At 41.6% G+C, this 12,951-nt stretch overlaps 2 protein-coding genes across 6 annotated transcripts; one reads left to right on the plus strand and one right to left on the minus strand.

The window, feature by feature from the left end:
- The first annotated feature begins 13 nt into the window (after positions 1–13).
- On the plus strand, positions 14–6,114 carry rsph10b (radial spoke head 10 homolog B). Of its 3 annotated transcripts, none has more exons than XM_071463524.1 (18): positions 14–307; positions 416–491; positions 895–963; positions 1,150–1,323; positions 1,400–1,485; positions 1,564–1,684; positions 1,883–2,059; positions 2,234–2,339; positions 2,456–2,571; positions 2,773–2,848; positions 2,980–3,085; positions 3,269–3,348; positions 3,703–3,851; positions 4,201–4,305; positions 4,454–4,636; positions 5,015–5,063; positions 5,217–5,410; positions 5,900–6,114. In XM_071463524.1, the coding sequence occupies exons 1-17, from the start codon at positions 192–194 to the stop codon at positions 5,390–5,392; spliced, it is 1,965 nt and encodes a 654-aa protein (XP_071319625.1). In that variant the 5' UTR covers positions 14–191; the 3' UTR covers positions 5,393–5,410; positions 5,900–6,114. The 3 variants fall into 3 exon arrangements, with proteins under 3 accessions (XP_071319625.1, XP_071319623.1, XP_071319624.1); XM_071463522.1 differs by having other exon boundaries at positions 15–307; positions 2,659–2,848; XM_071463523.1 differs by having other exon boundaries at positions 16–307; positions 2,659–2,848; positions 4,454–4,591.
- dlgap5 (discs, large (Drosophila) homolog-associated protein 5) lies at positions 6,108–12,819 on the minus strand. 3 transcript variants are annotated; one of them, XM_071463519.1, is made up of 19 exons: positions 12,665–12,819; positions 11,537–11,776; positions 11,147–11,334; positions 10,906–10,980; positions 10,757–10,796; positions 10,560–10,652; positions 10,352–10,450; positions 10,122–10,196; positions 9,945–9,982; positions 9,569–9,816; positions 9,247–9,420; positions 9,040–9,128; positions 8,714–8,874; positions 8,521–8,622; positions 8,000–8,258; positions 7,231–7,880; positions 6,936–7,101; positions 6,529–6,572; positions 6,108–6,390 (listed from the first exon to the last, which is right to left on the minus strand). In XM_071463519.1, the coding sequence occupies exons 2-19, from the start codon at positions 11,769–11,771 to the stop codon at positions 6,277–6,279; spliced, it is 2,850 nt and encodes a 949-aa protein (XP_071319620.1). In that variant the 5' UTR covers positions 11,772–11,776; positions 12,665–12,819; the 3' UTR covers positions 6,108–6,276. The 3 variants fall into 3 exon arrangements, with proteins under 3 accessions (XP_071319620.1, XP_071319619.1, XP_071319621.1); XM_071463518.1 differs by having other exon boundaries at positions 9,569–9,831; XM_071463520.1 differs by lacking the exon at positions 6,529–6,572 and having other exon boundaries at positions 9,569–9,831.
- Between the last annotated feature and the right edge of the window lie 132 nt (positions 12,820–12,951).

Here is a 12,951-nt window from a genome sequence, read left to right on the forward strand (position 1 = left end):
CCATGGAGAGGAGCCTAGTTTGTACGTATGATACATTAACGGAGCAAACTGACACAGGGCAAAGACAAGTAGAAAACCACGGTAATAAGCGATAAACAGGAAAACGAGAATAACTGGAGACGCAGAGCGGCCACAGACAGCGGAAAGAAGAGAAAAAAAGAAAGTTGGAGAGCTACTCTGATAGTTTAAAGATGAATGCAGCGGATGTGGAACTTAACCAAACTAACCTCCTCCGTGTCAGCGATGAGCAGCCCGAGAAGGAAGACATTTGTGAACTCCCCACACTGTTTAGCTTAGTTGTTCTGAGGTAAATCATCGCTGACAACATTTAGTACATTCATTTTAGAGCATCTTCACACTAACCATAACCTGTCAGGATAATTACCAAGTGTTAACTGCGGTGTCTCACAAACAGATATGAAGGGGAAACCTGTGAAGGCCAGTTTCATGGGGAAGGTGTTGCTTGTTTTGAAGGAGGCAACATGTACAAGGTGCAATAGTGAATAACACAAACATTTTTTAAACTGCTGGAAAATAAACTATATTTGATTTTGCAGTACAGTATGCACACTTTGCAAATACTTATAAATATCTTAGAACTTTTAGTAATTGCTAAAAACTGATTTTAGATTATATTTAAAGTATTTCAAACATTCAAACAATGTGTAAATGTTGAAACTGCATCAAACTGTATTTCAGATCTACTTCTTTAAATGCAATCAGTTGTCATGCTCTTAAATAATACACAAATACATTTGATATGCTTAAAATGCATTCTCAAATACCTTATGAAAATGCACCAGAAATGTATTTTCAGTGTACTTTTCTCCAAAAATGTGAGTCTATAAAATAATTAAGGATATATCATGAAGTCAGTGCTTTGTTTTTGTGAAGGGCATGTTTACCAAGGGACTTATGGATGGAGTTGGTGTCTTCACGTGGGCAGGTGGAATGAAATATGAGGTAGGGTACTGTACTGTAATTAACTTAAATGTTATAATTACTGTATATTTATATGATAATATATATAGATTTTCTTTTACTCATTAACTGAAATTTGATAAAGCAAATAGCAAATAGACTATGACAATATGGTTATAAATGCTCTCATCAAAATCTATAATTAAATTTAAGTTTCTAATCCAACAGGGAGAATTTGTGTGTAACATGCCAATGGGCCAGGGTGTCTACACCTGGCCAAATGGCAGCTCCTACAAGGGAGAGGTGTACAATGGTATTCGACATGGGACCGGAACTTACAAATGTGCCACAAATGGTGTGTCATACAGAGGGCAGTGGGATCATGGCAAGAGGCACGGAAAGGTATGATTCACCAATTTATTATCAGGTATAGCCTTTCTTGTTTCACAATTTTTTAAATTGGTTGTGTTTGTGGTAGGGTGTGGTGTATTATAACCAGGATAAAACCTCTTGGTACAAAGGAGACTGGGTGAAGAACAACAGAGAGGGATTGGGAGAGAGATGGTATGTACAGAGTAAATGATCTAACCTGTAGCCTGAGTTACATTTGAACTTATGAAGGTAACATCTGTCTCCTAACAGCTACCCTTCTGGCAACATTTATTCTGGTGAGTGGAAGAACAACCTGAGACATGGAGAGGGTGTGATGAGATGGCTGAAGCTGGGACAGCAGTACGTTGGGATGTGGCAGGATGGAGTCCAGGTATGAAAGAACCCTGCACACATACTGTAGCAAGTTATCTTGTATTATTATCACAGCCCTCTTCCAGACAATTGACAGTTTGTTTAATATCTCAAAGGCATTACAGTAATTCCAGGAAAAAAGCTTTTTATCCTCCTTAAAACATCAACCTTGAAATATGTTTTTGTTGTGAATCATATGAGCTCACTTCTCTGGCAGCATGGGCGAGGAACACACATCTGGATCCTGAGACGAGCGAATGGTTCCCAGTATACCCAGAGTAATCAGTACAAAGGGGATTTCGTTCAGGGTCAGAGGCACGGACAGGGAACGTTTTACTACGCCGGTGGTGCAGTCTATGAAGGAGAATGGAAGAACAATAGAAAACATGGAAAGGTTAATTAGAGACACAGTATTGTCTGAAACTGTCAATATGCATATGTCCCCAAATTCAACAAAATACACACTTTTTTGATTTACTCATCATATTCAGTAACACATCTGGAGTGATCCTAAGTTTGATGTAAATTGTTACACACACCAACAGTGACTGTGCTTCATGATTTATAGGGGAAATTCACTTTCAAGGATGGGCATGTTTTTGAAGGAGAGTTTGTGGATGATCAGATGATGACACCCAACTTGAATGGAAACAGAGCTCCCACTCCTCTGTGTGGTAAACACCTACAGCATGAATGCAGAATGCTCAGTGCCCCACCAAGGAGATAATTAACAATGCTATAGTATGAAAACCTCAGATGCAATGACCTGCAATTTTGCATCTTGTTACAGGTGCATTTCCTCTGTCTGGTAGTGATTCCTCTGTCTTAGGACCAGACATGGCTCTGAACATTGAATTTCTACTGGATAAAATCCCCGAGAGAAAGCGCGACACTGAGCGCAAACAGGTCAGGTCCCACTTTATTATATAACTGTCAACATACAGTGTGATCTAAATCCTGTTTCCTGCCCTGATACTGTTTCATGGGTAACAGGTGGAGTTTGTGGTACTGAGGAAACACATGGAGCTTCAGTCTATCTATAGTTTCTACAGCAGACTTGGTCACGCACACTCCATAGATAACACCTTCCTGCTGTCCCGCCTGCAGCTGTGGCGCCTGCTGAAAGACTGTAACATCCACCATCATGACATCACTCTGACACAGATAGACCATTTTATCAAAGGTGAGAGGGACTGCCATTCACAGTCTCTCACATCTCACATATATGGGACAGGATACTGTTAGCTTCATAATTACAGTATTCTGGGATACTTGGGCACTGCGGTTAATGTTGTCCCTCTTTGTGTGCCTCAGAGAATAACACTACTGAGATCCACTCTCCTTTCACTCCCATGCCGCTTCGTAGGCTCCTCAGCTGTCTGGTGATCGTGGCCTACCTCATCTACAATAAAGACATGGAGTAAGGAATAAAACCTGTTCCAACAGATCATCACCAGTAGATTGAAACGCTTGTATGTCTTAATTTGGAAGTTGAAAATATGTAAAGAAATAGTCAATCTGTTAGCCACGCTAGCAGCACAGTTCTAGGGATGGAAATGTTAGTTGTTTAGTCTAGAAACATCACCTTTCTGTTTTTTCACAGATCACAAAAATACCTTCTGGCTGCCTGCTTATCCAAACTGATGACAGATGACATCCTTCCTAATGCTAAGAATGTAAAAGGTGGTAACAAATAATATCATAGGTTCATGTGCATACACAAAATGAGATGACAGAGGAACTTGAAAGCTGATTTATTACAGCATGAGAACTGAAATAGGGAAACTATAAAGCATCTGATAAAGAGCCAGTAATCTAATAAGATTTAGTGCAAAACAGCGGAGAAACAATTTCTACAAATAATTCTATCAATCAGGCCCTCAGCAGTTTGTAGGTTCCTCACTTGCCTGGTGTTTTTGGATGTTTTGTCAGAGAGCACCACCAACAGAAACTGATGGTGCAGTATTCAACCCCCTTTCTTAGCTCTATCTTATGCAGTAATAGCTGTGCTCACTAACTATAGTTGTGTTTATCCAGGCATCCTGTTTGGACAACCAGACCTTTCAGTGGTGGCCATGAACTACATGAAGAGGTGCTGGGAAGTTTATCAGGCTCAATGCAGGGTTCACGCAGCCCTGGGAGATGACCAGACTATAACCTGCAGACACCTGCTGTGGATGTTCAAGGTGCAAAAGACGTAGTGTGAAGATTCCCAAGCATATTAACTGTCTCTTGCTCATTTATTCCATTAAACATACATAATGTATGTATTTAGTTTCTGTTCTTTATTCCTAAGAACAGCAGAATGCCGCTCAATTCTGAATGGTTTTGAAATAATTAATTATCAAACTATTGCATGGCTTTTTTTTTTCTACTGAAAATGGCGTTGCCTTTTTTTCAGCTACAGGCCTCCCTTACCAAGAACCAATATATCGCTCAGGATAAATTAAAAACAAACATTAGTCGTACATAAAATGTGTAATTCCCACCATGTTTAAGACATGGTGTTGATTGAGTTATTGTAATCCCTGCCAGGATCTTGGTCTGTTGGATGATAAGATGACCACAGCGAGGTTACTGAAGATCATCACTGCAGAGAGCCGTGACCCCAACAACCTGACCTCCTGCCTCAATCTGGAGGTCTGCCTGTAGTGCTTACACCAGCTGACTCATCCATCATTTTTCAATGCCCATTGAAAGAGTAGCATTCATCCACCTACCCTTTTTGTGTATTCCTTTCCCTCTTCTGTATCACTTTTGTTGTCGTTTCACTCTTTCTCTGCTGCAGATTACATTCCTGGAGTTTTTTGAGGTACTTCTGAGCTGTGCTGAGGTGAAGTGTCAGTGGGTTTCTGAAAGCCTGGAGGAGCACCAGTCCCTTTCCAGACCCAAAACTGAGACCAGGAGAGATCTTCCTGAGATGGAGGCCAGTGAGAAAATCTTACAGACTACACGCAGCCCTTCCCAGTCGGTCAGATGCTTTCTCAAGCCTCTCATGAACTCTGCACCCCCTAACCCAGTATATTCAAAGGGTGTAATCATTCAAGCATACCGGTAGCTCTAGAAATTTCCCTAATCACTCCTGAAATCTCTAGCCCTAAGTCAGTGGAGGTTGGTTGCAATAGACCGTCTAGCATGCAAGACAAATCAAAAAGACAACAGGATTGGTATCAATATCTGTTGTAGGAATCACACTTCCATCTTTATGTGAAAAGATCAGAAAGTCCAAATATCCAGTATTGATATCAGTATTGTTACACCCTTGCTATTGATATTACTAAAGTATGTAATAAACCTGGCTATATCATTTGACTGAAATGTTTATAATTATATTTATATCCTATCATAGATCCCTGCTCAGGACATCTCTAAAGTCAATGGGCAACATCAGTCTGCAGGTTTGTTTTGTTAGTTTTTATGTTGGGAATGCACATCTTTCCATTATATATTTAGTGTTGGCCAGAAAATCATTATCCTCACAAACTGTTTTGATTCATTAAATACCAGCTGTTTGGTCTTATGTGTATTAAAACATGTTATATTTCTTCTAGAGTCCACAGAGGAGGACAGAGATGAGGGAATGCAAACCATAGGAATGGAGGCCAAAAACCAGACAATTCATCAGTTCTTCAACCACTTTTTCTTCCCTGCGTTTGACCATTACCAGTTGGTGACCAAAAACATGAAGATAAACTGCCAGGAGACCGAGTTGCATTGCTGTAGCTAAGGCCCAATGAAGAACCAGGTAGTCTACTGTTAGTAATTCACAGCTAAGCTGTTTTTGTTGGTTCACTTGACATTATGATGAAGTCATTGACTGGATCACTGGGTTGTTTTTTTTATATAATATATCATCCCTTGTTCCCACTATTGAACAATCTTCATGTGAAATGTTGACTGTGTGCATTATGCTTTTTCTGTACACATATAAACCAACATTAGTTAAATGGACTCAAGGCTAAGCAGCAATAATGGCTTAATGCTAGTGTTTCAGTTTATACATTATAATGAAATTAATGTTGACAATTCAGGCCATACTTCTTTAGTATAAATATTGCCACAAGATGGCGTCTTTCACTTTTCCTCTGTGGCTTTCATTACATTTTTATCACCGCTTCTTGGATGTGGACCATGATCTCCACCCAAATCATCAAACTGCTCCTTTACTCACTTTGCTACATTTTTGTTCCACAAACATGTGAAGTGCTCGGTGTTGTACTGTGTTGTGTTACAGGCAGAAAGAGCATGAAGAGGCTGATGACTGACAGAGGAAGCTGCAGCAGAGAAACCTGATGAACACAGGGTGAAGCCAACTGTTCTGTAGCCAAACTGTTCACACAGTTCATAACTACACAAAATGCATACAACCTTCAAATACAGTAATAAAAGCATTGAGTGTAATGCTGATTTGCACTTGGATGTAAATGAGGAGTACTGGCCAGTTCTTGTTGTAACTAGAGCTTTAATTAAACCATCTTGTAAGACAAAACTATTTTCCAGTAGTTTAAAAAATAAATGTAAAAATCACTCAAATATATTTTTTTTCTCAAAGGGAGTAACAAAATTAGTGAATACAAGTTAAAAATTAAAATATAAAAGAAAAACTATATACTACATTTTAGAGGGAGGGGTGAAGACCATGAGGTCACTTGGACAAACAGACTGGCGTATCCGGTCCCTCGTGTCCGGGGTGAAAAGAAGCAGGTCAGACTCTGCTATCTGGACCTAAAAAAATACACAAAGACAATTCTGAAATCATGTTTAGCAGTGTTAAGGCTGCAATAAAGAAACAAAAGTATTAGTTAAGCGTTCAAAGTCGATATTTGGAGGATAAGAAATAAAAAAAATGAAAAAAACTTTAACCTGTGGTGACATTGTGGTTAACACTGAGGGCACCTCTGGCAGTGCTGCGGTAACAGTGAGAAGAGTGAACATAACCGTGAGTAACAACAGTAAAAATGTGCAGTTTGTAACAGTTTAACATCAACCTACACCAGAAGAAAGCTTACAACCAGGCAATCACAACATTTGCTCTTAAAGTTGCAGTATGCAGGTCTGATGTCTCAGGCTTGACAGATAAAGACATTTTTTAAAGATCAGGGTTTCTCTTTAAACTACTGCTACTCAAATTCCTTCTGTATGAATTCATTTTTTCCCAAATGTCAATATTTGCTTACTGCAGCTTTAAAATGCATTAGTGTTGTTAAGGTAAAAAACCCAGGTGTACCCAGTGTGTGTGCATGCACAGTACCTATGGGCATCAATCATACCTGGTTCTTGTCGAGTTAGCAGATCCTCAGATTGACTTCTGGGACTCTCCATCTCGACATCCACTGCCATGGGTGACAGTGCGTCTATGGCAACTTCCCCCCTTGGTGACAGGCTGCATCTTTGTGATGGCTGAAGGTAACGCTCAAAGTCCAACCCAGGAATTTCCTAGGAAGAATAATTTATTGCGTAGACAGAGAAAAGTTTCTGGATCACAGCTTTAGGTGATCCAAACAGTTACATGGCAACATCTGAGGGTGAGATTTTTCAAAACAGGATTCTAATGAAAATGTTTACCTCAACAACAGAGCTGTCGGGTGTACAAGCCACAGACTCTTGGGCGTCAACATGGCCCTGCACAGCAGGAGGGGAGGAGATGGGAGGCTGGCTGGGACTCACACAGGGTGATAGCAAGAAGCTCAGAGATGATGAGGGTTCAGGCACCTGGGTGGTAGGAGGGGGTGTTTTGCATGGAGAGAGGGAGAGTCTTGGAGAGACAGGGAGGTCAATATCAACAGCTTCAGCTGGTTCCTCTTGCTCCTCAACTACAGAAATGGATGGCAGTGAACATACAGGTATGGCAGGGTTCTCCTGCATAGAGACAGTTTCTGTCTGTTGTGCAGGGCTTCCCTCAGGCTGGGTGGTGTCTGAAAGCACTTCCTTGACAGGAGAGAAACAAAGAGAGACATTTACAGTGTCCTGTCTCTCCTGGGGGGGCTGAGGAGTGCCGTGCTGAGACTTTGGTGCTTGTGCTGGGGTTTGGTTGAGAGTAAGACGCAGGTGGGCGGGGGTGAGGACGGGCTGAGCAGGAGAGACGGCGGTCTGAACAGGGGTCTGTGCCAATGCAAGGGATCGTCGAGTGACTCTTCTGGGTGTGAGATAGGTGGAGCAGGGAGAGGCCCGAGGCAGCACAGCAGCACTCAGGTGGCTAGATCTCCTCACTGAACCTACAGAGACAACAATATGTATGAACTGGTTATTAATACAATTCTTACAGCTCAAACATCCAGGAAAAGCTCACAAGCAAACACTGACACATGACAGAAGAAAAGTAAGTCTCTCTCACCTGGTGGTTTGGCTGGGCTCTCCACCTGGAAGAAGCCTCCATCAAACACCACAGTGTCTGGCATTTGGGCCTCTGCTTGGGGTTGCGGCCCCTGAGAGTTCAGGCTGGGGTCATCCTCACTTTTACCAGCATCCTTTGCAGCTTTCTCTGCCTCGGCTGCCTGCTGTCTGGCTTTCATGGCTGCTTTAACGGCCGCCAGGCGAGACTTGGCTGCTGCTGCTTTGGTTCCTGTTGGCTTGGCAGGTGCAGCTGATGGTTTCTGTCAAAAGGACAAGACAGGCACAACGTGTTTGTGTTCATACTGTTGCACTTTACGCTTCTTAACTTCTATAAGAGTGCTCATGATGCAGATTACAGAAAAATCACAATCACAAATGAAAATGGAGGTAATATTGTGTGGTTACATAGTGTGTGATTATAGTCTATAATCTGCAAAATACAACACAATTATGTATTTACAACAGCCTCAAAAAAAAAAAAAAAAAGCTGTAGTGCAACAGTGTTAATGAACCTAAATTCACCTTCGCTACTTTCCTCTGTCGTGGTGGGGGCTTGTGCTCCTCCACCCAGCCTCGGCCCTCTGCTTCCTTGAGAGCGTCAAACTTCTTGTTGACGTCCTCTACCTGGAAAAGTACAAAATAGATTTCATTGTCCTTCTCTTTATACACTTGGTGTCTGAAACAATGTGTTGTCCCTACACTGTGAGGCACTCACCTGGTAATAAACCATGTCCCAGAATCCCTGCAGGTCAGTGCAGGTGGTGACCTTCTCACCTCGGCCCAGCTCGCAGTCGTCCACCAGACCACTGAACTGGTTAAAACGCTCCTTCATCAACAGCCTTGCTTGGCCGACTGCTGTACGCATACGGTCCCTCACTAAACAGACAAGAGCAATGATGACACTGAATTACAATTGTTCACTTAGGGAAAGCTGGTGTTTTTCCCCCCGATTAGCAACACCACCACTTTCTGTTGCACCAAATCAAATAGAGTTGCATATTCAGGATGTCACTCTGCCCTCAACAGAGAAGATACACTCACTCTCTTCTGGGATGGACTCATCCTCCACTTTAGGCTCCCAGTGGACACACAGAGTTGTAAGTCTGTCTGTCTCATTGGCAATTTCTGATCTGAATTATAAAAAAAGAGATGCATTTAAGATATTTAATGAACTGAACAATTAATTGTAAAACCTGAAAATATATGACTAGGAAGAAAAAAAAAAAAAAAAAAAAAAAAGGATGTCACCTGAAGTATGGTACATCGTGCTGTGATTCCAGGGGGCTGGCTGAAGTTGGAGGAGCCACTGTGGGAGATGTGCGAGGTGGGGAGCGGCGAGGGGATTTAGCGGGAGAGGATTCGCTGGGTTCAGACTGAGGCTCAATGTTTAAGACAGGAGCCGGTGGAGGACTGAAGCTGGAGCTGGGTAGGAAGAATCATAACATGGCATTTAGGTGCAACAACGACACAATATCAAAGCTTCCCTGGGTCTTAAATATCTTTAAAAACCCTAACAATAAAAATAAAAAATAAAAAAAAAAAATAAAAAAAAGAGGGAAAGCAGACTCACCTCGGTGTAAGGAAGGCATCTGCAGAGCAAGGAGTCTGATCCTCGAGCTTAAAGGACGACAAGCCAGCAGGAGCCTGGAAGACAAACCCCTCTGGAGCAAATGAAGAGAGAGAGCACGGAGCCTCAACAGGGTCCACAGCAGGGACAGAGTCGGCTGGAGCCTGGTCCACCACCATGTCTTCCTCCTCAGAACAGGGGGTCGGGATGGGAGGATGAAGTGTTTCCTCTGGCTCCTGTATCTCAGGCTCCTTCAGCTCGGGCTCCTACAAAAGACAGAAACAGCAAACTATGTGATCAACAGGTTCCTAGTAAAAATAAGAAAATGTCATCACAGTTTGAACGCAGTACGTCCTCTGTAAAACTCAGAAATGCTCACCTTGGGGACAGGAGCCTGGGTGGTGTCATTAACAGTTGCTGTATATTAAAAGAAGAGAAAAGATACATAAAAACAAAAAACAAAACAGGAAGAAACTGAAAACATTCACTCATTTTCAAATGGGAAAAGTAAAACTTAGTAAAGTAAAATCAGTCTCAGAGAAGCTCTAAACAATACCTTTGCAGTTTCTTTCTCTGCCAGGAGAGGGGGCTATACGGTTGACAATGGCTCTACTCCTTGTGGTTCTTACATCTGAGGGTGGAAAGGGACATTTAACAGTAAGATTGGTTTTCTAGAACAATACAATCCGTCTCTGATTGATGTGGCGATTATACCTCCAGTGGTTTTACAGTTTCTACGCTAAAAATTAAAATCTGCTTGAACTCTGGCCTTGATTCTTTGTGTACCTGCAGCCTTGTCCTTAGGTTTGTCTTTCACCACAGGAACTGCTGTAACAGGAGGCCTGTTGGCTGATCTGGTCGACAAAGCTCGTACAGAAGGCTCCACTACAGTAGGATGGCATGACACAGAGTGAGTTGTAAATAAGGAAAAAAACACAACATGATAGCTGGTCTCAAGGTCTAGTCATGCGTAAGAATAGTTCTTATTGGTTACCTGCACAAACTTTGGTCTTGGTTGTAAGTGGTGCCGGTGCAGGCTTGACAGGAGCTACCCGGGTCCTGGTTGATCTTTCCACAGCAGGTTGAGCTATAGAGAGAGCAACAGGTCAGATCTAAAGTAAAATAAAATCACCAGGTTGCAATCAATGGTATGAATCATTCAGAATAAAAAGGAACAGTCAAGACGTTTACCTTTCTTTGCCACAGTGTTTGGGTGTTGTTTCCTAAGAGGCTGTAGAGATTTTGGCAAAAGAAAAATGAAGCAACAAAGTGCATAACAGCTCTTCATTTTATGAAAGTTAACATCAGAAAGATGGTCAAGATCAGAGGGACAATAGTACCTGCTGCACTTGCTGCTGTTGTTTCATTGAACGGGTGACTCTGGTACTCTGGGATGGAGCTGTGTTCACATTTGTCTGAAAAAACAAGCAAATATGACATGTTGATCATAGGAGTTATTTATCATTAAACTGTACCCCGCCACATAGAACATATAAAAGCAGTGGGGTAGAGGTATAACTTACAATTCATATTTTTTAGATACATTTACAGCAACAAGTCTACTGAGAAGTTCTTGCTCACCTCCTTAGCTCTTTTTGGGGCAGCTGGGATCGCAGACAGGGAAACAATGTTACGGGTGTCCTTGGGATGATACAGCCCAGTCTTAAATACCCCTTTACGCTCCTTTTCTCGCTTTTCTTTCTCCTTCTCAAGAGCCTTCCGCTCTTTCCAGCGCTCAAGCTGTTTCAACCTCTCTTCTACTGCCATATCTGTGGATAAACAAGGCGAGAATGATGAGCACAAAAAATGCACAGCAGCCTGGTGATCACAGCAGTTTTTCGCTGCTCTGTATCATTTTAAAGCACTGAAAAGGCATGCCAATCATTAAAACAGAGGGTTATTGCTGTGGGTGTCTCATTGTACTTGTGTATTAGGTTTGAGTTGAAGTTGTAATTGAAAATGAAACATTACTTTTTGCAGGTTTTGCATTGCTCTGCATCTTCTCTGGGATGACTGACATGTTGGCCGCAATGGAGGCATCCAGGGAGGAGATTTCCAGCTCTGGGAGCTTGTCTAGCTGTCTGCGTGTGTTCACGGCCCGTTCTCGATTCTCCTTCTGGGACTGAGACCTTCTGCGGGACATTTTCACCCTCAACATGGACACACTGGCGTCCCGCTGGCGCAGGTGAGCAAATCGAGACTCCATTGTATCTGGAATAATCAGAAAGAGGAACAGAAGATGACGTGTAAGAGGAACACTGCATGACAGTTATTACAGATATTAAAGGTGCATCACATAGATGTAATTATATGTTTTTCTTGCCATCTTTAATTTTCTCATTTTTCTTTTGGTCAACGAATATTCTAGCGTATACTGCAGATGCCCAGTTGCATGAAGCAAGTAGTCCCCTCTAAAAACATAATAACCACAAAAGTTCTATTTAAATATCATTACTATAACGTAAAATGATAACTTTTGTCTTTAAGTTCTATTTAAGTATCATTACTGTGACGTAAAATGATAACTTTTGTCACCGTCTAACGCTATCATATGACTTGTTGTGTCTCTGAATATAAATAAACAAGTTTCAGTTACGGTAGCGTTAGCTAACAGGCTAACGTTACTTGATGAAACTACAGTTAAAACCAAAACGCCACGACGTTAACCAAACCTTAATAAAGAGAACAACACGATGAGGCATAAATGGGCCAACAAACATACATTTTGTATTTAGTGAGAAATACATCCCCTGAACAATACATGCGATATTTTACTAGCTCAAAGCAGTGGTATAAAACTGTACGTTAAACAGAGCCAACGTTAACTTGTGTTTATCACGGCCTGTGTGACTACAATTTCACTTCGACCACTGACCATTGCTAATATTTAGCTATCGTTAATGATAAAGCATATGAAAACTCAAGCTGCGACGGAGCAAAATTGTGATTTATAATACGCTAGCGACCAAATTTAGCTAGCCCGCACCGACCGATCATGAAACAAGAGGAAGGCACGAAGAAAGTTAACTGTTCAATTACAAACCAAAGATCTAAACTAGGTAATTAGACAACATATAATTAATTACACATCCATCCTACCTCGTCCTTTTCCAAAAAACACTTATAAAAACAAACTTTTTCTTCTCAGTCCAAAAAAAAAACTTAAGAGGGCAACGGACGGACTCCACTCAGCCTAAAAACACAACAATCATGGCGGGTGACTTTTTGAAATTCATCTAAAGTAACGCTGATTGGCTGGAAGTCAATGAGCTCTGATTGGGTCTTTGTTTTCTTCTTCTTCAGATGGTTTTCCTGTGGTAATAACCAATAACCCAAAGATTTGATGCCATCCCTTGGTGTGGAGTATAAAGTGTAAATGAGTAAAC

Source organism: Trachinotus anak, unplaced genomic scaffold (genome assembly GCF_046630095.1).
Source record: "Trachinotus anak isolate AG129_WGS33_773 ecotype Australia unplaced genomic scaffold, CSIRO_AGI_Tana_v1 ptg000025l, whole genome shotgun sequence".
NCBI classification, from domain to species: domain Eukaryota; kingdom Metazoa; phylum Chordata; class Actinopteri; order Carangiformes; family Carangidae; genus Trachinotus; species Trachinotus anak.

What these genes read in the sequence shown, in the direction of transcription:
- rsph10b (XM_071463522.1), top strand. Translation starts at nt 192, where the DNA reads ATGAATGCAGCGGATGTGGAACTTAACCAAACTAACCTCCTCCGTGTC. An exon ending in CAGGTGGAATGAAATATGAG is followed by an intron (nt 964 to 1,149) that starts GTAGGGTACTGT and finishes CTAATCCAACAG; the next exon opens with GGAGAATTTGTGTGTAACAT. An exon ending in CACGCAGCCCTTCCCAGTCG is followed by an intron (nt 4,637 to 5,014) that starts GTCAGATGCTTT and finishes ATCCTATCATAG; the next exon opens with ATCCCTGCTCAGGACATCTC.
- dlgap5 (XM_071463518.1), bottom strand. Translation starts at nt 11,771, where the DNA reads ATGGAGTCTCGATTTGCTCACCTGCGCCAGCGGGACGCCAGTGTGTCC. An exon ending in AACAGCAGCAAGTGCAGCAG is followed by an intron (nt 10,797 to 10,905) that starts GTACTATTGTCC and finishes AAATCTCTACAG; the next exon opens with CCTCTTAGGAAACAACACCC. An exon ending in CACGATGTACCATACTTCAG is followed by an intron (nt 9,129 to 9,246) that starts GTGACATCCTTT and finishes TTTATAATTCAG; the next exon opens with ATCAGAAATTGCCAATGAGA.